Source organism: Chinchilla lanigera, unplaced genomic scaffold, assembly GCF_000276665.1.
Source record: "Chinchilla lanigera isolate Chin_1 unplaced genomic scaffold, ChiLan1.0 scaffold00063, whole genome shotgun sequence".
Lineage (NCBI taxonomy): Eukaryota > Metazoa > Chordata > Mammalia > Rodentia > Chinchillidae > Chinchilla > Chinchilla lanigera.
The window spans coordinates 11,659,716-11,683,902 of NW_004955464.1; the positions used below are offsets into that span (position 1 = coordinate 11,659,716).

The 24,187-nt window shown below is 40.1% G+C and overlaps 1 protein-coding gene across 8 annotated transcripts; it reads left to right on the top strand.

Annotated features, from left to right (window-relative positions):
- Positions 1-45: 45 nt before the first annotated feature.
- Atpaf1 (ATP synthase mitochondrial F1 complex assembly factor 1) lies at positions 46-22,936 on the top strand. 8 transcript variants are annotated; one of them, XM_005398659.2, is made up of 10 exons: positions 46-161; positions 798-908; positions 5,697-5,805; positions 9,870-9,920; positions 10,564-10,626; positions 13,298-13,348; positions 16,049-16,096; positions 17,760-17,855; positions 19,816-19,923; positions 22,522-22,936. In XM_005398659.2, exons 2-10 carry the CDS (start codon positions 820-822, stop codon positions 22,714-22,716), a joined length of 810 nt encoding a protein of 269 aa, XP_005398716.1. In that variant the 5' UTR covers positions 46-161; positions 798-819; the 3' UTR covers positions 22,717-22,936. The 8 variants fall into 8 exon arrangements, 7 of the variants coding, with proteins under 7 accessions (XP_005398716.1, XP_005398718.1, XP_005398719.1 ...); XM_005398661.2 differs by lacking the exon at positions 798-908 and adding an exon at positions 9,159-9,282 and having other exon boundaries at positions 48-161; XR_001236686.1 differs by lacking the exons at positions 46-161; positions 798-908 and adding exons at positions 2,766-3,173; positions 20,660-20,950 and having other exon boundaries at positions 22,522-22,607.
- The last annotated feature ends 1,251 nt before the right edge of the window (positions 22,937-24,187 follow it).

Sequence of the window (24,187 nt, forward strand, 5' to 3'; positions counted from 1 at the left end):
CATTGTTCCCTAAAAGAGAAATTACCAGGTTCTGAGCACTGAGCATTCCAGGGGGTCCTGAGTTATTGGAAGGAAGAACTCCATCCAGTGGCATCTTGAAGGCAGGATGTGTCCATCACTTCCGTTAGAGACTGGTCCACCACAGAATTATCTCCCCACAGGTTTGGTTCAGCTTCTTGGCACCACTGAATTACTTTATAGTTCCCCAGTGTGTTACTTGGAACACTATTTAGCAGAGTTTTCCCCAGGGTCCACTTCGCTTGGCTTTCCTCCTACATCACTAGCCCCTGCTTGTCAGTCTTCTTTACTAGTTTCTCCTCTTTTTCCTGATGTCTAAATATTGGCCTGTCCCAGAGCTCAGTCCCTGGCATCCTACCTACATTTACTCCTCGATGAATCTCATCCACACTTAAGACTTAAGTATCATGTTGTATCTCCAGCTGGAACACAGCTCAGAAGCTCATTTACCCAACAGCCTGGTTGACATCCCTCCTTGCCAGTCTATTATCACAAACCAACATGTCCAAAACCAAACTGCTCCCACCCTTTCTCCAAAATCTAGTCTCCCTGCACCCATCCTGCTCTCTGATAGCAAGTCTGTCCTTCTAGTTATTCGGGCCAGAATCTGCAAGCCCTACTTGACTCCTTTCCTTCTATCATATTCACACTCATACAGCAAAATTTTGAAACTTTTAAAATATACCCAAAATCTGACCACTTTTCCGTCACTATAACTTTAGTCCCTTAGATCATTGACCCCCCCCCCGTACAAATAACCAACCATCTCGTTTGGCCAGGATTTGTGGGTATTCTCAGGACATGGAGTCTTCAATGCTAAAACCAAGGAAGTCCTGGTTCAGTAAGAGAAGACTAAAGAAAAAACAGAAACCAAGATACACTGTGTACAGGTACAAATTCCCTATGATGAATGTGATCATTATCTAAACTGCACCAATAAACTTAATTTTTAAAAGAGAGGGGACTGTCTTGGTTTCAACATTGAAGGTGCTTATTATGTAAAGTATGTAAACTTAGCCCAGGTAGTGATAAGAGACTAAAATACACGCTGATAGTATAGATTCTGTATTAGTACACTGGTGCTTCATCTTTTTAAATTTTAGAAGGAAAAAGTACAATTTTTAAAGCAAGAAAAGAAAACATCCTAGGTGAACAAAGACAAATTAGACACCCTTGCCTTGGGAGAGTTTCCATCCTTGCTCCACATACCTTAAATTCCATCATCAGAGAGGATGATTCTTTTAAGGGTAGAAACATCTTATTCTTCTGCTCAAAACCTACAGTGACTTCCAATTACAGAGATCAAAAATCACAGTCTTTAACTAAGGCTTCCAAGGTCCTGAGCAATCTATCCAACCTCCTCATACCTCCTTAGTCTTACTTCTACTGCTTCCCCCTCACTCATGCAGATACAAGAACTTTGCTGTTCCCTAAGCCAGGTAAGCATGTTCCTGCACTGGGGCATTTGCATCTGCTGTTTGCCTTAACTGGAAGGGTTTTCCCTGATATCCATACAGATCATTCTTTCATTTCCTTCAGGTCTCTGCTTGAATGTCCCCTTACTTAGATCTCTCTTAGCCTGTTTTGTTTTCCTGCATATCTCTCACTCCACTAGAATGTAACCTCCACGAGTGAATGTAAAAAAGGACCTAAGAATTTTGATAGTGATAACTACCATAAAGAAAATAGAGTAAAATAATAGGACACAATTAGGGTAAAAAAAATAGACTATGAAAGGATAGAGAGGTTGGTTAAGAAAAGCTCCTTTAAGGTGTTGATGTGTGGACTGAGCCCTAGATGAGCAAATGTGAGCAGAGGAAGCAGCAAGTGCCAGAATCCTGAGCCAGACACTGGGAAGCACACTTGGACTTTGTGACCCACCCCGACAGTGCTCCTAAAACAGGGCAGGTTTCACCTTCATGGGTGCAGGTTGGACTAAACAGGGTTGGAGGCTCCCTCCCTGGCTTAGGAGGATCGAGTAAGACCCAGACAAGGACTTCTACGCAAGGCACACTAATGGCTCCCCTTCTAGAGGGTCCACTCATGCTGGCAGCAGGTGAGCCACAGACACGGTGATGTTATTGTTCCTGACCTCATGAGTTCACACACCTGGTTCAAGAAGTGGAGAAGGTGGTGATACCTGGGTTAAGAGGAAGAGACCATTCCAAGGATTTAAAAAGAAAAAAAAAAAAAAACGAAAAAAGACATGTCAAGGACTATTCCTGGTGTCCCTTTGGTGGAGAAGAGAAGTTTAGTTTAGGTCGATCTCCAGTTAGATGTCAAGAAATCAGGGGAAACAAGGCACTGGAAGCAGCTGGCATCTTGCCATGACCTCGACTAGAACTTGCACACATCATTCCAAATCTCAGCCTCTTTCCTCATCTATAAAATGAGATGATACCCGCTTCAAAAGATATGAAGCCAATAAAGTGTTCTGCACAGCAACCTCAGTAAAGAGATGCTGCGGTGGTGATGAGAACTGGTGAAGCAGCCTTTAACGCAGAAAGATGGACTGAGTGCTTCAGCTGGTGCCAAAAGGCAGCAGGCTCCGTGAGAACCCGAAAGACCGACCGGGCTTTCCAGAGGACACTTGGCGCGCACAGGCTGCTGGTCCCGAGGGGGAGGACGTGATCCCCGCAGGCTTCCGGGAGGAAGCGGCGCACAGCACACAGCAGACTGCCGGAGCTCACGCAGGGGCGGGGGCGGGAATGGAGAGTCCCTCCCGCCCCGGTCCCCCTGCCCCCTGTTCCGCCTCGCCCCTCTCCTGCGCCCGGAACTTTGGGCGTGCGGAACCTCGGTGGCGAATCGCGGGCGCCGCGGACCCGGAGGGCGATGGAGCAGGCACGAGGGCCCGGGGCTGTGGCAGACTCGCCCGAGGACGAGGTGGGGGAGGTGGGGGCGGCAATGGCGGCGGCAGGTAACGCCGGCCCGGCCATCCTGCAAGTGGCCGGCCTCTACCGAGGCCTCTGCACGGTGCGCAGCCGCACCCTGGGCCTGGGTTTTGTTTCACCCGCACAACTGCGCGTGTTCCCAGTGCGCCGCGGCTCGGGCCAGCCCTCGGGGGGCGCGGACGGCGGCGGGGCCGGGGCCGGGGCCGAGCTGGAGGCCAACCCCTTCTACCACCGCTACCGGGACAAGATCCAGCAACTGCGCAGGTGCGGCCCCGGCCGGCTGGCGGGGAGCGGGTAGAGGGAAGGACTGCGGCGCGCGGCCGGGCCGGGCATTGGGACTCCACACTAGTACTGTCCCCCCTGCTGATGGTGTGTCGAGACTCAGGATGGGCCTCCTGCCCAAGATCACACAGCTGGTCAGTCTCTGCAGAGCCCTGGCTCTCTCCACAGCTGTCTCTGTTCTTTAGTTCTCAAAATGCTAAGATGGACTTTTCTGACAGCCCTGTGGGGCAAGCAGCTCGGAGGAGACCTGACCCCATTGTAGAAGTGGGAAGTGAAGTTTTCCAGAGAAGGGTCTTGACTTGCTTAAGGTCACGTATTGAATAAGCCGAGGTGCAGAGCTCGAGTTCCCGAGCTCATAAGTTAGAGAACTGGCGAGAAAGGAGCTTGAGGGTGAGAGAACTGTCGCAGAGACTGGCCCTGGGGGACCCTTAGTCAAACCCTCCCACTAAAATAAGGAAAGTGAGGACGAGAGAGAGAGGAAGAGACTCGCCAAAAATAACGCCCCCGCAGAGGTCGGGGTTTGTCTGGCTCAATTCAGAGTTTCTAACACTACCCCTCAGCTTCCAGAGGGAAAGACCTGGAGATTAGAACAGGTTTGGAGAGGATGGTTGGGGGAGTTGAGGTCTGAAGAGTTCAGTTGGGAAGAGCTGAAGATCAGAGGTAAAAAGGGAGCTTCGGAGAGAATTTTTCAGGGTAGGAGGGCAGTCCTCTTATGAAAGGAAATCAAAAATCTAGTACTGTAAATTCTCTGCCTTGTGTCTTATCTCTAATTTCACCGCCTTAATTTACCTGGACCACCGCCATCATCCACTAGTGTCTCTCACTTCCAATCTTGGACCCTCTACCCCAGTCCATCTCACTGCTTCTGTGGTGATTCTTCTCGCTTTTTGAAGCAATGATGACATACATGAATGAGTACTTTTTCTTTCTTTCAACCGAACTTAGATATCCTCAAGTTATTTGTCATTTTTTAAATCTTTGCTTGGCCTACCACTCCGGCCCTTTCTTTTTGGTCCGTTTTACACACAAACACCTCCACCAGCTACCATTCATTCTTACTCATGAACAAAAAATGATTTTGCTCTCCTCTACTAGATCGTTCCCACTAACATTTACACATACTGTTATCTCTTGAAGAGTGAGCTTTCCAAGTCACAGTTGACCTCTGGGTAACACCCAAATTCCTCAGTGTTCCACACAAGGGTCTCACACCTTAGATGCTTCCAGCCTTACCTCTTAGCAAAATTTCCTTTGAGTACGATGTGCAAACCAAAACCAGATGGAGGGGATGGGTAGGGTGTTCTGGACAAGGGGAACGGCAACATAGTCAAAAGTTAGCAACATGAAACCACCAGACATTGGGGGATGTTTGGACAAATTTTCATCATGATATCTGTAGTGCTCTCATGAACTTATTAACATGGCTGTCTTGCTCGTACTAGATAAATTCCTTGAGGTGGAGACTCTGCCTTATTTATTTCTATATCCCCAGAGCTCATCAAGAGCTCTGCTGGCCACAGTACCTCTCACCTCTATGTAGTTACCATAGTAGGCTCAGATATGTTTGTAGCCACAGCAAAACTGACCCAGTCCTTCTAGATCAGCCCATTTACATGACAGTGAAAAACATGGCATTTGACGTTACCTCCAGAAAGGAATGTTATGGAAGGGGGGGCTCCCTAAAATGCCTAATTGAGAGGGTCCACCAAACTCCCTGATGACACTATGGCTCCCACAGCCAAGAAACTAGAGCCTGTAGATGATGTCATCACCAAAGCATACAAAGCCAAACATCCCACTGTTAGCTACAAACCCCAAAGAATTCTCTGTTTTTGAAACAGGATCTCACTATATAACAAGCTGGCCTCAAATTTGCAATGATCATCTTAACCTCAGCCTCCCAAGTGCTGAGATTACAGGCATGTGTGGCCATGCCTGGCCTGAAGAATTTTTAACAAGGATGACAGCCTCAAGTTTGAAGTTTGAAAGTTTATTTTAATACAAAAGACAAGTTCTTGTTTCATCTGCAGTTTTTCAGAGGATAGATCAGGGAAACACTCAGGTGCTAAATTTTCTGCAAAACAGATGGCTTCAAGCCTATGATAAACTAAAGAGTATATTCAAGTAAAAGCTTGACACCTAGTAGGGACACTGTAGGATTCCTGCCTGTGAAGGTAACTCAGCAAAATGAATTCACAGTATCCTTTCCATCCTGAGGATTCTAATTATCCAGTCTATAAGTACCTGAAGGACCAAGGTCCTGTGTTGCACTTCAGTATATCTTGCAGGAGAAAAAATTTGACACTGGCCCCTTGAGGATTAACAACAGTTGAAGAACTAAATTCTGCCCCCCTTTCTTGTGCCCAGTCCTTACTAACTGAAGGCAAATCCTTCAGCCTCTTTTCATGCCTGTGTCCTTTCTCTGTAGCAGTAGAACATAATGCTTTATTATTTCAAAATCTAAAAAGGCCCAGGTGGTTTACCTTTTGATTTATCTTTGTTCAGGTCCGACCCAGCTGCTTTTGAGTCACGCCTAGAAAAGCGCAGTGAGTTTCAGAAGCAACCAGTGGGGTATTCTAGGCAAGGTGATTTCATCAAATGTGTGGAGCAAAAGGTAAGATCTGCCCCTTTTTGTGTTACTGGCTTACCAACACTGCTCCCCCACTTCTTCCAGTTCTATCCTTAATGTGGCCTCCATGATGGATCAACTTCTGATCTGGGCATAGCTTCTCCCTGTTGTATTCAGTCTCCAGCCATAAATGTGTATCCTGTTTTTTCTAGGCAAAGTACTATGGTCATGGTGGAGACTGAGAGGGAAGAAAAGTGTAGTTAGTCCTACTAGGCTTGCAATCTACAAGTCAGACGAGGCATATATGATAGCAGACTATAGGAGTCAGGAAAAATTTCTCAGGGGAGATTGAACCTGACCTATACTATGAAGAGTCTGAGGGATTTAAAGCAGAAACGAGAGAGTAGGGCTTTGATGTAGAACAGAGATCATCAAACTTTTTATAAAAGAACCAGGTAGTAAATATCTTGAGCTTTGTACGCCATATGATCTCTGTTATAATTACTCAGCTCTGTTGTTATAGTACAAAAGCAGGCATAGACAATAAATGAACAGGTGTGGTTATGTTATAATAAACTTCAGTTACAAAAACAGTTGGCAGGCTAGACTTAGTCTGCTAACAACCAACCACTGCCCTCTCGTGCTGCACTCCTACTGTGTGATAAGGAATTAGCTTAAACAGAGGAAAAGCTTTAAAAGTAAAGGGAGTTCCTGGAGAGACTGAGGTACTTTGCCCAATTTCTATATCTCCAGAGCCTACCAAGAGCTCCACTATCCAGAATGCCCATGGCATATTCATTTGAATAAAAGCCCAGATGAGTAGAGGCAGGATAACTGACCTGCTAAGAGGATGCACTGTGCAGGCAGATGCCAGGAACTGAATCTTAGGTCTTCTATTTACTTACTAGCTCTTCTATTTACTAGCAAATTGTATAACTTCTCCACATCTCAGTGTGCTTCTCTTTGAAACAGGAATAATAACAGTACCTATCTCATAGAGTTGTATAGGACAGTAAATAGAATCATGCATCACTTTTTAGGGTAGTTCTAACACATAATAAATACTTAATACATATTAGCCATTGTTATCCTTAAACAGGAATCAAAGCTGGAGGAAAGCATGTGGAAAAATTATTGCAGCGTTATTCACATTGTTTGATCAAGCCCTGTAGTAAGAAATACATTTTATGTTGCAATTTAGTACATATGGTATGATTATAAGAAAATTTTTATGAAACAATAGGGCCTTGCACCTGCCAGGCAGGCACTGTGCGGCTGAGCTACATCCTTGGCCCTGCAGTAGCTACTTTTGTGACAAGTAATACATTCCTTTTCGTCTTTTAAAAATCTCTGCTGGCAGTCCATTAAATTGATCTTATAATCAAAGATTTGAAAAATGCTAATCTAGAGTGGTGCACAAAACAAATTGGAGTGGGAAAGACTGGAACCAGGGAAAATATGTAGTACTCCAGCTCTGGGCATTAGAGAACCTAAAATAAGGTGGTTCCAGAGGAAAATTGGGATTGTAAAAATCAGAGATGTTTGTTTTACTTGGAAAATAACTTTTTTGCCTTAGGTGTCTTAAAGTTTAAGAGCCTATACACAGTCTTAATAACTAGTTGAGTCAATTAGAACAAGATTAATAGTCAGTGGGCCAGTATCATAAAGTCGGGGAACAAATTCAGCTTCCTATGGTAAACCAACTACTCCCTACCACAAATATTTTAACAGTTGTAATTTTCTATAATACACATTTATAGGAGCAAAGTTACAGTTGATAGGTCTTGGAAATATTTCTGTATTATAAACTTGCAATTTTATGCAGAAAAGTCTTTATCCCTTTTTAAGCAAATTTAAAAACTCGGGTTTATAATGATAAGATGTAGAGTAAGTAATTTAAATTATGGCAACTCTTAGGTAAATATTCACTTGCTATCTTCCTTATCTAGCTAGGCAGAGGATGGGTAACAGCTAACACGTACTTCTAATTCTCAGAGCCTTCTCTTCAAGTCATCAGTTCCCTACCACATGGGACTTGATAGCCTCTTTTTATAATAAATGGTATTTAATTCTCTCTCTCCTGCCTGAAATAAAATTATATAGTTAGGTGGATTATATAACCCAACTATAACATAATTAGGTGAGAAACACATAATTTTGGTGAGAAAATCAGTATAGTGCTCTAGCCATAATTAAAGCATTTTTAAATAAAATATACATTGTAGCATCTAAGTTCTTGGATGTTTCATTTATTTGTGAAATAACCATGAGCACATAAGCAGCAAATGCTAACTGGTATAGGAATGTTGTATTAGTAATTATAAAAACCCCCAAAAGCACGAGAAGTATGCTTATCACTGTCCTGAGGTGCCACATTGTACAGTCTTCTCTCAGGTTGTATAGTGATTATATTTCTGGGAAAGTCAATGTCTATTAAAGCTGTACTTTTTTTTAAATTAGGTTATAGGCCGGGTAATTACAAAATGGTTTCACCTACAAGGATGCCCGGCTAGACATTCAGAGGTTGTCTTTATGTAGACTCATCTGTAAAGTTGCAGCACATTTGGCGCTCCTACCCTCCAATAAACACCGATATCACCAGTCAGTTATTGTGACAAAAGAATATTGTCCCCGCAGATTTCCAGAGTACAGGAGACAAAGTAAAGCAGTCATTTAAATTTTTTAGTTAGTGTTTTGAGACCTTTGGCATGTAGTTTAAACTGTTTTAATTAGTTATCTTATTTCATCAGTTTTAAGGCCCACGGGGTTTTTTTTCCATACTTTTAGTATCTTCAAAATTGTCTCAGAAGTGATATGATAGCCAAGTATTATGTTACTGCTAATTGGCACATTATTTTCTCATACATAAAATAATAGTGAATCTTAAGGTTAATGATATCTTAGATTTGGTAAACTATAATAGGCCTACACTTTGGGTTTTTTTAAGTGAAAATGGAAACAAATTATGTATTTGAAGAACAGTGCAGGAAAAGAATACAAGAGGAGGTTTGGTGATTGAAATGTGAAAGTAGCTGTTCAAATGAAGGATTTGTTTTGTTTTCATTGTACATGTAAGGATGAATCGTGTGAAGATGAAATCATGTCTCTCCTTTTTAGATGGCTTGAATATGAAGGAATAGCTATCCTAGAATGCTATAATAATAAATAATAAAAAACAATGTATAGGGGTATAATAAAAAACATCCTGTCCAACAAGGTTTCCTGCACCAGGCTTTTATCGACCTTGTGAGTACAAGTTCTATGGGCATCATTATGAATAATTTGGATTCATTAAATCACATAGTGACAGAACGTGTTTTTAACATAAGTAGGTATCCAACATGTAGACTACTCCTTTATCTCTGAAAACATACTTGTTTTTTTCCCCTCCCTCGTAGCTGGGATTATAGACCTGAACCACTGCAACAGGCTTAAAAGCTTGGTATGGAGTTTAGAGATTGAATGGAAGACTCAGAATTATCAGCCCTGTATCAGCCATTCCTACTGTCAGAAACCATCAAAGTAAGATTCTAGGCTGTGGCTTCTATCAGAGATAGTAAGCAAGAGAGAAAATAGTTACTTTCAGTTGTTCTTGGCCTTTTTTGAGATAGTGTTTAATTTGATGGAGGAACTATTAAGACTTAAGTCCACTCGGGACTCTGCCCTCAGAAGTGTTGTCAGAGGTACAAAGCAGTCTTAGAAAACATGTCTTTCAGTTTCTCACTCTTCTTCGTCTCTTTGTTGAATAGGTCAGTGTGCTGAGCACAGGCAACCTACATAGATCTAATTCTGGAAAGAGATATCTCATATTCACAGTGGCAGGTATAGGATGCACTCCCCAGTACTACCAAATGATAGTACTGACCAAAAGAAAAATTCTTCTCATCGCTGCATTTCAGAATCTTAGAGGAGCATTGCTGCATAAACAATAACTTTTCAAATGTGTTATAAAGAGTGGAGAGGGGAGGTTGACTCAAAAGAGAGTCATTGAGTGTCAAATTACTTAGTAAGATTGGGTACTGCAGCTAGCTTGGTTTTGTACTGCAGCTAGCTTGGTTTTCTTTTTCTTATAAGTATAGATTAATCCCCTCTCTCGTCATGTATTTCAGACAGATGCCTTGGAGAAACAGCCTATGAGCAAAGGATTCACTAAGGACAAGGTAAGTCTCTAAATATTGAGATCTAAATCTGAAGTCATGTGGGACATCTATGGCAGCGCGCTGCAAACCTGAATGTATTTACTGTGATTTGGTGGTTTTGTATAAGGTCATTTTCTAACTATAGAGATGAGAGATGAATTTTTGTGTTCTGAACATGACTGTAACTTAAGTATGGGTCCTGGTAATGCTGGAAGAAATTTGAAGGAAATGTAGTGAAATTTCTCCTTTCTCTAGGGAGTAGTTTAAAAAATCAAATGAAAATATATTTAGTGTGTCACTTAATTTACAAATAATGAGCTTCCTCTGGTAGAATAGCAGTTAAATTAAAAATAACAACCAAGCTTTCTCTTTTACCAGCTGCAAAGAGCTGCAGCACTTGCCAGTGAGGTTGAAACAACTGGGAAGTACATGGTTACCTACCAGATTCTTCCTAGGAGTAGAAGTGTGAAAGCCTGTGTGGGCCTGTGGGCTCATTGTCCCTGAGCATGCAGTTTTCTTATGCTTGTAGTGTACTTAATTAAAGATCTGCTTCACCATCCTTAGATATGTTTTCCACAAGGCTTAGAGACAAGATTAAGATGCAGGATTTTTGTTGTTGTTTCTTAGTTGTAGATGTTAATTGCTTTTTGTTTTCCCTTTCAAGACTCTCAGTTCAATCTTTAACATTGAGATGGTGAAAGACAAAACTGCAGAAGAAATAAAACAGGTAATGATGAAAATGTGTTGGCATAGTCCATGAAAATGTGTTCTGTGGACCAAATCTGAGTAGAAAGGACCATACCTTTTTTGACACCTCTTTCTAGCAGAAATGAAAAATAGTAATAAAGGACAAAACTGATGAATTACATGAATTACAGTGGCATAAAAAAACTTGTTTTTGTTGGTCTTGCTCTTATATCTCATCAAGATATATTTCCCTTTCTTTTCATTCCACTTGTCACATCTTACTTAAAATCATTAGTACTCTTTACCTTTCCAAGTAGGTTTCCCTACTCCCATTCCTCTCACTTTACCTATCATATCCTCACCAACTAAGTCCCCTTAAAGTTACTCTTGCCTAGTGGAGGGACAAACACAAAACAACTAAGGTCAGCACAAGGTTCTAACTTCTGTTAATACAGCCTTATGCAGTCCTGGGGACATCTCAGTCTGTACCTTTGAGAGAGTGCTGGAACATGGACATCAAGCATGTCATTTAGGAGGCCTGAACAAGGAAGTAACATTTAGACCTGTAATTTTAGATACAGATTTGTGTTCTTGGAATAATTATTAAGTAATACAGACCAACTGAGTTAGGAAATATCTCCCAGTTCATAAATTTCAGTGTTGATTCATAAACTATCTGCTAATATCATAAATTAAGTCAAAATACTATAATTGAAATATACTGTCCTTCAGATGAGAAGACAGTGTTTTGACATGCTTTTTTTAAAGGGCAAAGCAAAATTAGAGTCCATTAATAGAGTGGTTTCCCTAGACTCTAAGAGGTAACAGACCTTTTGCACTATGTGTTGATTAGACAGATCACACATTGATTAGTATTGTCAGCTGGGTCCACACATTGTAGTGGGAATGTTGACAATACTGAGCAACCCTAAAAGAGAATGGCTAGCTCACTCAGATGTCATCTTGGTTATGGTGCCTTTCCTAACTTCTAGGTCTTTGCTAATGATGTCACCCTCTGCTTAGAATGTGTCTCTTTTTTCATCTTGTTCTACCTATTCATCTTCCTGCCTATTTACTCTACTCACTTCTAATCATTCTTCAGAATATATCCAAGTGCCCCTTCTTCTAGCATACTTCCTAACCTGGGTTAAGTGCCTCTTTTAATAGCTCTGTGTTAACAACTATGGAGGAGACAAATATAGTTCTTATTAAATCACAATGGTCTATCATCCAGTCAGCATTTCTGAGTACTTTTTGATTTGCAGGAAATTGGTGACAATACAGGCAGATATTCTGCCTACAGGAGATTTGCAAGTTAGTAAGGGAGAGGGATCCACATGTAAATAGCATTATTATGAGGTAGCATATCCTAGGCATCTTTAGAAAGGTATAAAGTACAAAAGCAGCCAGGCATGCCTGTAATCCCAGCACTTGGAAGGCTGAGGCTAAAGGATTAGCATGAGTTCGAGGCCAGCCTGGACTACATGGTGAGACCCTGTCTCAAAAAACTTTAAAAAAAAAGTGCAAAAGGAATTCAGAGGAAAATTTCAGACTGAAATGGTCAAAGGAGACTACATGGAAGAAGAGGTATATAGGCTTGGCTTTGGGTGCCAGGAAATCTCTGTAGAGTCAGAGGTGGGGAAAAGAGGGCTTTCCAGTCAGAGCCAATAGCATGAAAAGACATGGAAGTCAATAAAATAATAGTAAAAATATGAACACAAAGTATATATATGATATGCTAAGGGACGAAAAGCAAAGGACACAATATTGCATATGCCCTGTGTCTATGTATGTGTACTATAAAAGAAAAAACATTCCTAAGAAATGCTAGAAAAAGATATATCACAATAACAAAAATGAGTCCTCTAGAGTGGTAGAACTATGAACATTTTTTCCTTTTCCCTAGTTTCTGATTTTGTAACTTTATTCCCTTCCTTTTGGTATTTATATCATGAAAGTTAACTGTGCCCTCCCTGTTTTTATGGCCAGATAGAAGTAGGACTTCTGACTGATAGAGTTTGCTGAGTCTGACGGTGCTATCTATCTCTTCCTCATATGGAAAACTGTCTAGAAGTGGGGTCTCAAGCTGCCTATAAGAGGACAACACTAGCTAATAAAGCTAACATTATTTTTAGTGTTTACTCCATGCTAAGCACAGAGTTATAGTATATTAATTGAACTAGTCTTTACTACAATCCTGTGGGGTTGATATTATGGTTATTTTATTGATATTACTTAGGAAGTTTCAGTGACAAGCCCAACGTGGCATAACTTATAAATAATTGTAGCTGGGATTTACATCCAGCTCCTCTTGACCTCCCCAAATGACTGATGTCCTGGTTCTCTGAGAAGGCCCGTAGTTGGCTAGGGTGGTGTGAGTCTGGGGAGGGAAGAAAGACGATAGGAAAAGAGAGGTGGTCTATTACACACAAGGCACGTTTTGAGAGGAATGATTTCAAAGGTCATAGAATCAGTTTCTCTGACAGACTTACTAAGTCATTGTTATTAAGAATTACAGTTTAATCATCTATAAGAATTATGATATTAAATCTTTTTTATAATCATGTACTAGTTACAAAAGCATTACAATGGGTTTTTCCTCCTCATTATCAAATAGCATATTACTCTTAGCAGTGAAAGCTGTCACCATTTCTTACCACAGGTTGAAAAGATCACCCAGATGTCACAGGCACCCTCTTTTTTTTATACAGATTTGGCAGCAGTATTTTGCAGCAAAAGATACAGTCTACGCAGTCATTCCTGTAAGTAGTTTGGAGGGGAAATGAAGTGTTACAGCATGAAGGTCAGTACAGTAACCTCAGCGGCAGTTGCCTTTACTTTTCCTGTGTTTATGGCCTCTTGAGAACTTGGATTTTACAGCTCTGAGGGTTTTTATTATGCCCTAAGTACCAAAGATTGGAAGCTCCATATGCTATATTTATGGCTTTTGTTTTCCCTCTTTCTGTTTTAGAAATGTCTTTGAGTCAAGTCTCTTGACAAGAGAGCATGTTATAAGTTTGTGTTACTCAGTGATTTCTAGATGTCTTTTATTTCTTTTTGGTATTTTCAACCAAGCTTATGGAATTTAAGACAGGGCCTCTAACATAGCTTTCTTCCCTTCTTGTCTGTAAGTGACAGATAGCCATGGTGACTTAGAGCCTTCTCCTAGTCTTTCTTTCTGGGAAGTGACATTGTCTTGGTTTTTCCCTTCTTTAAATTGCTGTGTTGGAGATGGTCTCTTAACCATTAAGGTCTGAGCCGGGAATGCTGCTTTCTGGTTTACTGATTTTCTGCTAATATAGGAAAACTTTTTTTTTTTTTTTTGAGACAGGGTCTCCCTATGTAGTTCAGGCTGACCTAGACTCACTAAGTAGCCTAAGCTGGGCTCAAACTTTCGGCAGTCCTCCTGCCTCAACCTTCCAAGTGCTGGGATTACAGGGGTGCACCACCACACCTGGCTTGAGGAAAACTTTTGAAATACTGGGTTATTGGCTAGTTCCTCACTTGTCTAAGCCAATCGTTTTGATTGTTATGTGTGTCACTTTTTTTGACCTCTTATACATATACACCCTTACCTTTCATGAGTTCAAGAGTTAGAGCAGTCTAACTGTGATAAAATCAGCATGGTACTGGCAAAAAAACAGACCTGAGGATCAGTGGAACAGATTGGAAGATGCAGACATAACTATAAACACTCTCAGTCACATTACCTTTGACAAAGGGGTCAAACATGTTCACTGGAACAAAGATAGCCTCTTTAATAAATGGTGCTGGAATAACTGGCTTTCTACATGCCAAAAACTAAAACTAGACCCACGTCTATCACCATGCACTAAACTAAAGTCAAAATGGATTAAAGATCTAAATATTAAAACAGAAACACTAAATCTACTGGAAGAGAAAGTAGGTAGAAATCTTGAAGACATAGGGGTAGGCAGAGAGTTCATGATCAAAAACCAAATTGCATGGGAAATACTCCAAAGAATCAACAGCTGAGATCTCATCAGCTTTGGCACATCAAAAGAAATCACCAACAGAGTGAAAAGAAAACCCACAAATTGGGAAAAAATTTAGCCAGTTGTCCCTCAGACAAAAGATTTCTATCTAGAACATAAAAAGAATTTTAAAAAATCAGGCACCAAAAATTCAAAGACCCCATCCAAAAATAGGCATCTGAGCTGAATATACACTTCCCAAATGAAGAAATACAAATGGCGAATAAATAAATACATGAAACAATGTTCAACATCATTGGTCATTCAAGCAATGCTAAAACAACACTGAGATTCCATCTCATCCCAGAAAGAATGGCTATCATCAAAAAATGAACCAATAACAAATGCTGGTGGGGCTGTGTGGAAAAAGGAACCCTTCTCCACTGCTGGTGGGAGTGTAGACTGGTGCAACCACTGTTGAAATCAGTGTGACAATTCCTCAAAAAACTAGTATTAGAGGTTCCATTCAACCCAGCTATTCCTCTCCTGGATATTTTTCCAGAAGAACTGAAAACAACACAGCGATATATGTGCACCCATGTTTATAGCAGCACAATTTGTAATAGCTAAATCTTGGAAACAACCCAAATGACCATCAGCCAAGGGGTGGATAAAGAAGATGTGGTACTTTTTTACAGTGGAGTACTACTCAGCTGTAAAGAAAGATAAATTTGAGGCTTTTATAGGTAAATGGATATCACTAGAGACCATACTCATAAGTGAAATAAACCAGACACGCATGTGTAAACATCGTATTGTCTCCCTAGTATAAGAAACTGAAAGAGTAAATAAGATCCAAAAGGTACAATAGATATGGTGAAAGGGAAAGAAACTGTTCAAAAGGAAGGAACAGCTGGGATGGGAAAAAAGAGAAAAGAAGAAAGGAGACAAAAGATATGTATATATACACAAAATAGCTAAGGTAATTATACTACTAATTTCTGTTAGTTCATTAAAAGGGACAGTTAGCACTTACATTGTTTGATCAGTTTTGCATGCCTGTATCTGGTAATCTTAGCAGCTACTTTGAAGATAATAATATACAATATAATAGCCATTGCTAATTTCCTATCTTATTTTGAAATTCTGTATCGTTTTTATTATTTTTTTCTCTGTTTAAAATTTTAAAAAATCTTAAAAACCAGAGCAGTGTGTATTTTCATCATATTTTAGCTCTTTTACACCAACTCATTTGAACAGACCTCAGCTCTCCTTTGAATTGAGTTAGTGAGTTCCCTGGAGTGTTTATAGCATTTGACCACCTAATCTTCACATATAATTCTAAGAGCGAACACCAAAACATACATCTGGCTTTTTCTGTCTCTCTGTCATAAGAGCAATTTAAATAGAAGAGGATTGGTTGGTTGTAGTGTAATTCTAGAATTTAGTCTTTATGAACTTAATTGTGATTGTGATCTCTTGTATTTTCCTGTTTATGAATTAATTTTACTCTTTTCCAACTCACAGAAGGAGAAGTTTGATTTGATCTGGAACCGGGCTCAGTCCTGTCCAACAGTAAGTTCCTGGTGACTGTGTAGAGACTGTTTGTCAGTGCTGCCAAGCAAGGGTGCTTTCCAGCTCACCTCCTGTAGTCCATGCTGTCTTACATGTTCATTTAACAAAGAGGCTTACGTTTTAATGTACTAATAAATGATATTTTCAACCTGTAAGATCATATGGGTTTGACCTCATGACCTTTGCCTTTTTGGGTCTCTACCACATTTTTAGCCTTACTGAATGTGGGCCTTCACCCATCAGTGTAGGTACATATTAGAAGACATCTGAGACCTTAATCTTTACAACCTCCTCTAAGTTCTGTTCTATTGACAGTTTTCCTTGCTGTTTTGGCTATGCTGTCTTGCCATTATGTGCCTAAAAACAATTCTGAGGTTGTTATTGCTTGAGTAAAGAGCTGACGGAAGGCCCCAAGAAAAGGGAATGGATAGCTGACTTGACAACTGAGTTGGTATTGACCATGATTTCTAGTTTTTTCAAAAAAATTTTCCAAACACTGCTGACAGAAAATAAAAAATACCTAAGTAAATGGGAGGTATACATTGTTCATGAATTAGATGACTTAATATTGTTAAGATGTCAGTTTTCCCCAAATTGATCTCTAGGTTAAATACAATCCCAATCAAAATCCCAATAGGCTTTTGATTTGCATGAATGAAATCATTGTATTATCGTAGTAAAGACAGGCACATAGATCAGTGGAAGGGTATAGTCTAGGAACAGACCGACTTAGCTGTGGTTAGTTGTCTTCAACTAAGGTGCCAGCATCATTAAATAAGGAAAAGATGATCTGTACAGTAAATTGTGCTAAAACAAATATAAAAACATGTGCATACAAATTAACCTCTACCCTTAACCTTACACTCTATACAAAATTTAACTCAAAGTAGATCAAAGACATAAATGGAACTAATAGAAAGAAATAAAAGAGGTAATCTTATTGAAGATCAGTTTGACAAAGATTTCTTAAGTATGTCACAAGAAGCACAAACTATAAAAAAAATTATTAACTTAGATTTCATTAAAAGTAAAACGTTTTATTTGTACACTCATGTTCCTTGCAACATAAGTCCCAATGGCCAAAATGTGGAAGTAACCCATTATATTTAAAATTCCTATAACCCAATAATTCAAAAAAACAGACAATGCAATTTCAAAATGAAGAATTTTGACTAGATAGTTCACCAAAGCCAAGCACAGTGGTATATACTTATATACTTATAATCCCAGGACTGCAACAGGACTTTGAGTTTGAAGCCAGCCTGCGCAACATAATAAGACAATATTTAAAAAAAAAAAAAAGAAAAAGAGGGATAGTTCTCCAAAGGAGTGAAATGACACCTAAACACTTGAACTCATTCGTCATAATGAGAAGGCAAATATATGTGTGCATTAAAAGTATTAAACATGGAAAGAAATGAGAGATACGAAATCAGGATAGATGTTAACCTCTAATGGGGTTAGAGTGGGGTACAGAGAGATCTTCAAATTGACCTCTAATGATTTCCTTTTTAGGTGGGTGCATGAGTGTTTATTATATATTAATTTCATAATTATTTTTAAAACCAAGCATTGAAAAAATGAAGTGAGAAGTACAGGTGGTTGGACATAGAGCACATGACTTTATTGACTTTTCTGTGCCTTATGTATCTGTATCCCACAGTTTCTGTGTGCACTGCCAAGAAGGGAAGGCTATGAGTTCTTTGTTGGACAATGGACAGGTACTGAACTTCACTTCACTGCACTTATAAATATTCAGGTACGTGTTTTGTGTCCTACCAAGCGCAGGGATAGAGGAAAGAGGCCTATCATTTGGTGGGACTAAGTGTGCTTGCTAAGACTTGGGCGTACAGAATATCTACTAATTCCTAGCACTACTTGCTGGGGCACTGATGGATTTTCATACTTTGCATGTTGCACTAGTTTTTCTTGGGTAACAAGAAATGAGAAAAGACCCCAGAACACTTTATCTCATCACATCTGGCTCTCTGTTGTCTCTTCCTCAGACCTCAATAACATTTATTGTATGTGCCTCACTTAACAAACATGACTAAGTCAGGGTGTTATCTTTTTAACCCAAGCTGTAAGCCTGTTGAAGAAGACTCCATGTCTTACCTGCGTTTTATTAACCAAGTCAGCATTTCCAAGGTGCTAAGTGAAGTTTCCACTTAATGTTACTTTATTTGACTCCTTTTTCTCTTTGCTTAATTCCTATAGATTAGATTTAAAAGTTAGGTTCTAAGCATTTGAAACTTTTAAAATAAAAGTATTTTAAATAATAACAAAGATTGATGTTCTGTAGTTAAAGGCTGCATTTGGCAAAAACAGAGATTCAGATTGGCTTTAAAATTGAGGTAAAGTAGCCAGGTGTGGTGGCACAGGCCCATAACCCCAGCACTCGGGAAGCTGAGACAGGAGGATAGCCACAAGTTCAAAGGCAGCCTGGTCTACATAATAAGACCCTGTCTCAAAAAAAAAAAAAAAAGTTGGGATAAAATACAAAATGGAATGAGGGAACAACTTTTCACAATTTTTTAATAATTCATCCAAGAAGAATTTATTGAGCACATACTATAATAACTAACACTATATGTACTTACTATGGACGAGATGTTTTTATGCATTGTGTCATTTAATTCTCAAAGAATACCATTAAATGATTATTGTTATTTCTATCTACAAAGAAGAATATGAGGTTGGAGAATTAGTTCACATTGCTAAGTGATAGAGCTGGGTTTGAGTCCAAGTTGTCTAACCCCAAAGTATACGACCTTAACCAAAATATCATTGTTTTGAGAGCCATGCTAAGACCTGGAGATCTGAGACAAAGTCCTTGCCTTCGTGAAGCTTATTCCCAAGTGCAAGAGAGAGAGAATGCAAGAGAGAGAGATCCAGAAACATAATTATGATTCAAGTGATTAGTATATAACAGTAGAATATGACCAAAATGATCAGTAAAATACTAGAAGTCTGTTTGAGAGAACAAAGAGACTGAAGAATACCTTAGCAAAAGTTAGATACATTAATTAAAAGGGTTATGAAATTTTAGAGGTGAGGCTCAGGGATCTTATTTTGAAAGTACTTTCCTTCTACACAAGATGAGGCATGAAGGTTTGCTCTTGAATTTACCCTTGTTTCCTAATCTACACTTGAGGTCTAGTAACCACTGCCCTCATCGTTCTTCATGAAATTATGATGTCCCCATTCTTTTCTCCTTTCCCACCCCAAACAAATTATATTTTAAAACCACAGACTACATATCTGACCCATGCACAAACTCTCCAGCTCTTACTACAGCTTAAAAGAGCTCAGTCTCAGAGCCAGCCAAGGGGAGTAGATTTCAGCTATGAAATGCACTAGTCCATAAAAGTGGCAATTACACAGGGACATTGCTTTCTTTAGCACTTGATTTGGTAGCTGCTTGTGCCATTTTATTTTTAAATGTATGGCTGCTGTGAAGGATTCACTGCCTTCTATAAACATTTTCTGGGAAAAAAGCCAAACCTTTTCCAACTGAAGACACAAATAACACCATGCAAACTGTCAGTTTCACCCTGCCTTTGCAGGTCCGACCTTGCCCCCACATACCTGTCCTCAAGCTCACTGGCCACCCAAGAGGGTATCAAGAGCCAGAATTTCCTCCAGACTCTCTATTGCTTTGAAATTGTTGTTTGTTGTCATGGTACCTTATTGAGCCTTAGTAAGTGTTTCTCCTGCAGACCCGAGGGGACGCTGCAGCCAGCCAGTTGATTTTATATCACTACCCTGAACTTAAGGAAGAAAAGGGAATAGTGCTGATGACAGCAGAAATGGATTCCACATTTCTGGTAAGAACCCTTTACCTGTTTGGATTTACCTAGTGACCCTGAAAGTGTGGCACTTCTGTCAAAGATCATGAGAGGTAAAATTCCAGAGACTTACATGAACTTTTTTTATTTATAAAATAAAGTTGGCATAATTTTGTCTCCTTCATGCTCTCCCAAGCTGATTTTAATACAGATCCTTAATCACTTATTCACAATTCTGAAATCTACGAACTCTGAAAATAGTTGTTTATTACCCATTTAGTCACAAAATCTTACATGATTTGAACTCATTTGGGAGCTAAATGTCTACTTAAACTGACATGAGGCCATTTATAGTCTTTATTAAATTTCACTTGGTATAGAATATTGTGTTTTATTAGTGAAATATTAGTATGTTTGAATATGAGGAGTTATATAATACACAATATATTATCTGAATCTATTACCTTTTTTAAAATCCAATCATTGTAAATCCAACACATATATGGCCCTAAGGAATTTCAGGTAAGAGATTGTGGACAAATAAGTGACTTCCTAAATGTAAGGTAGTTCTTTGTCTTTTACCTTTCTCCACACTGTCCACGTGTGAAACCTTCACCATACATAGTGATTTCCTCCTTTCCCATTCCCAGTCGAATTTCACTAAGATAGAACCACAACTATATGCCCGTAGCTAATGATGCCTGTTGTGTTCTCTCCAGGTACCAGCGGCAGTTTTATGATTGCTGTGCAATCTATTTGTCCTTTCTCATTTCAGTCTCATTTATCAGCTTCAGCCTCAGAGTGGTAGTATCTGCCTCCAATTGTAGAAGTACACTTGCTTTAGGAAGATCTTGTTCTTGAGGCATGTTTGAGTTTAAGAAAGAACAATTGCTGAAGTAGAGTTACCAGCTTCAGTCAGTCTTAATTATCAGAAACAGTAGCAGAATGAAGTGGAAAGAGTCCCAGCTTGGAAATCTTGAGGTCTGCCACCGGATAACCACATGAGCTTGGACCCATTCTTTAAGCTCGTCTGCATTGGTTTCCTGCACAATTAAATGAGAACAAGGTGATTTCTAAGACTCCTTCCAACTCTAAGTTTCTATTAATTTGAAATAGCCACATTTGGAGGGGGCTGCTTCTAGTGGAACACCCAGTCTGAGAGATGATTGTCTGCTTTTGAGAAATGATCTGAAAGTCCCATGAAGGGAATAAAGGTGAAGCATGGCCAGTAGTGTTTATAAACTCATCTTTGTCATCCTGTAGCTAAAGCACACTTTGAGCAATCAATTTTTAGTGAGAATTTTCCATTATCTTTTGGGGTTTGATTTTAGCCATGTGAACTGAGTGATGATGGATAAATGCCTCTGGCCAGCCAGAACTGCAAACTGTGTAGGGAACAAGTCAGAGCTGAGGTAATTCTTTGGTGAAGTTTTGAGTGTATAGCCTGTGTCTCCCCAACCTTACCCCACCCCTCGTCAGGTATTATCTGCTCACCATTTCTGTGCACTGCACTTTAGAGACATGGCCCTTTCTCTTCCTAGGGCTTTGCTGATGGATTAGTTATAAATGGCTGCAAAACAAATTACTCCGAAACTTAGTGGCTTAATACAACAAACATTTGTTACCTCCCAGTTTCTGTGGGACAGGAACTCAGGAGCCGCTTAGCCAGGCACAGTCTCATGAGGCTACAGACAAGATACTGGCTAGGGCTGTTGTCATCTGAAGGCTGCTTGGAGTTGAGGATCCATTTCGGCCCCATACACATGATTATTGGCGGAGCCCTTATTCCTCAGCGCATTGGCTTCTCTATAGGACTACTTGAATGTCCTAATGATAAGGCAGCTGGCTTTCACCAGAGCAAGTGATTTAAGACAGAAGCTACAGTCTCTTAATGTGTGTTAGTAACAGGAGTCCTTCTCTATCATGTCTTTTTTTTTGGGGGGGTTTTTCTCCGGTACCAGGAACCAAACTCACGACCTTGTGCTTGCCAGGCAGGCGCTTTTGCCGCTGAGCTAAATCCCCAGCCCCACTATCATGTCATCATAGTCTTTTGTCAGAAGCAAGTCACTAAGTACAGCCTTATTCAAGGAAAGGGAACTTAGGCTTCACCAAAAGAAGGAATATCATAAAATTTGTAGACAGATCCTAAAATCATCACAGCTGGCTCTGGCACTGTTTTTCTGACTGGTGAGGTCAGTAAAGGTTTCATTCAGGTGTGTGTCTGGTTAGTCAATAACTTAGTACCCATAAACTACTTCTTAGAGCTGGGAAACTCTTGTTCTTTTTTTTCCTCAGGAGATACATTTGTTATTTAGGAATTAAGTAAAGAGGGAAATTATGAACATATGCATTAATTTATTCAAATATTAACCAGATGTGTGCACGTAGGGCCATAAAACAAGCCACGATTTATGTCTTTGAGGAATGTGTATTAGGGGGAAAAGGACACATACAAGACAAGTGTAATAATCCTGTGACTGTGATAAACAAGGAGAAGGGGCAAGCCTCAGGAGGCCAGGCGGTCAGGGAAGCTCTCAGAAGCAGTGATTCCTGGATGAGGCACCCACCACAGAACTCAGGTTCAGAACTTCATGGTCCTGTGCCGGAAGAAACCTCAGCACTCTTTTTATCTTGCAGAATGTTACTGAGGCACAGTGCATCGCCAATCAAGTTCAGCTCTTCTATGCCACTGATCGTAAAGAGACCTATGGGTTAGTGGAGACATTTAACTTCAGACCAAATGAGTTCAAATATATGTCTGTCATCGCTGAATTGGAGCAAAGTGGACTTGGAGCAGAACTGAAATGTACCCAGAACCAGGATAAGACTTAGAGCTATACAGGCTGGCCCTTCACAGAGTCAGCTCTGCCCTGGCTGGTGTAGGAAAACCACCACCCCCACCCCGAACTCAAGAGCTCAGCACCTGTAATAAGCAGTCTGTAAAGAGTTGCCCTACGTGTTTACTGCAAGAAGTGATCATGGAGATGAGCCTTAATACTTGACATTCAGGAATAAAGGTACCCACATATTCTAATAATTACCTCGCAGCATACTTGAGGTTTCCTTTTAAATGTTTCTGGTCAAGGGACAGCCAGGGATCTGCACGATAGTTCATTTGACTTTATATAATATAACAGTGCAGTTGCATTTTAGCTATTGTGACTTCATAGCTTCCAGTTCTACATCTTTATGAACTCGAAACAGGATAAGTTTGAAGACCTGCCATAGTTAGATGTGGGCTTTATGTAATCTTCCCATATGCCAATGAGCTGGCCAAAGGCATAATCCCAATATCCTGTTTAGACTTTAAAACAAGAAGATATTCCCATCAGGATAAAGACTTCATCTAGATGCGCCCCCCCCCCATAGTTATTATCTTTAGTGCAGCTGGTTTGGGGTGTCCACAAATGTCGGATATAGTTGTATTAACAGGTACAGTGCCTAAATATTGTTAGACTATAGATTATGGCATGTACTCCTCTAACTCTGCCTGTTAGAGGCTATGTGTTTGGAGGAAGTAAATCAGTACACTGTAAGTAAAACATTTTTCTAAGGAAAAGAACATTTCAGATTTGCATGATTTTTTTAAACCAACCCTAAGCATTATATGAAAAAGTAACTGGGAGTACATATTCTCAGATTGTGGGGAAAATGTAGCAATAAACTAAAATCTGGCTTATAGCCTTTGTTATACAAAATAGTGAAATCTAAGCTATGTACTGTCCATAGTTTTGGTGCTATGGGCTGATTTTATCAAACTCATCTTGGAACACAGCAATTTCTTGAGACACCAAGAATAAGAAAAGTTGTTCTGTAGCACTAAAAGCCCATGTGTGGGTTGTAGTAGCCCCAGCTCAGTGATAGGAGAGGATGGTGGTTACATACCTGCCTTCTGAACTTGAGGCCCCAAGCATCCCCAATATTGTTTTCAGCCACCTATACTACGCCTTTCCTTTTCTTAATCTAACATGTACATTTATCTGTGGCCCCTACCTAAGATCTGGTCGGATGGCAAAGTATGGTGAGTAGAAATTTAAGCAGCATTTGGTCTGTACATTTGTCTACATGCACATGCACACATGTGTGTGTATATTTTCTTTATTATATAAGTCTTTTTATAAATTGGGCCAGGTGTGGTGGCTCATGACTATAATCCCAGCATTTAGGAGGCTGAGGCAGGAGGATCATTGTAAGTTGGAGACCAGCCTGGGCTATAAAGTGAGCTCAAGGCCGGCCTGAACTGCATAGCAAGACCCTGTCTCAAAAAGACAAAAAAATAAATAAATAAATACGTTGGGCCTGT

Excerpts from the sequence above, each read along its gene's own strand:
- Atpaf1 (XM_005398657.2), top strand. The coding sequence starts at position 2,851 with ATGGAGCAGGCACGAGGGCCCGGGGCTGTGGCAGACTCGCCCGAGGAC. Across the intron at positions 9,921-10,563 it reads AAGGATTCACTAAGGACAAG|ACTCTCAGTTCAATCTTTAA; the intron begins GTAAGTCTCTAA and ends TTCCCTTTCAAG. Across the intron at positions 10,627-13,297 it reads CTGCAGAAGAAATAAAACAG|ATTTGGCAGCAGTATTTTGC; the intron begins GTAATGATGAAA and ends TTTTTTATACAG.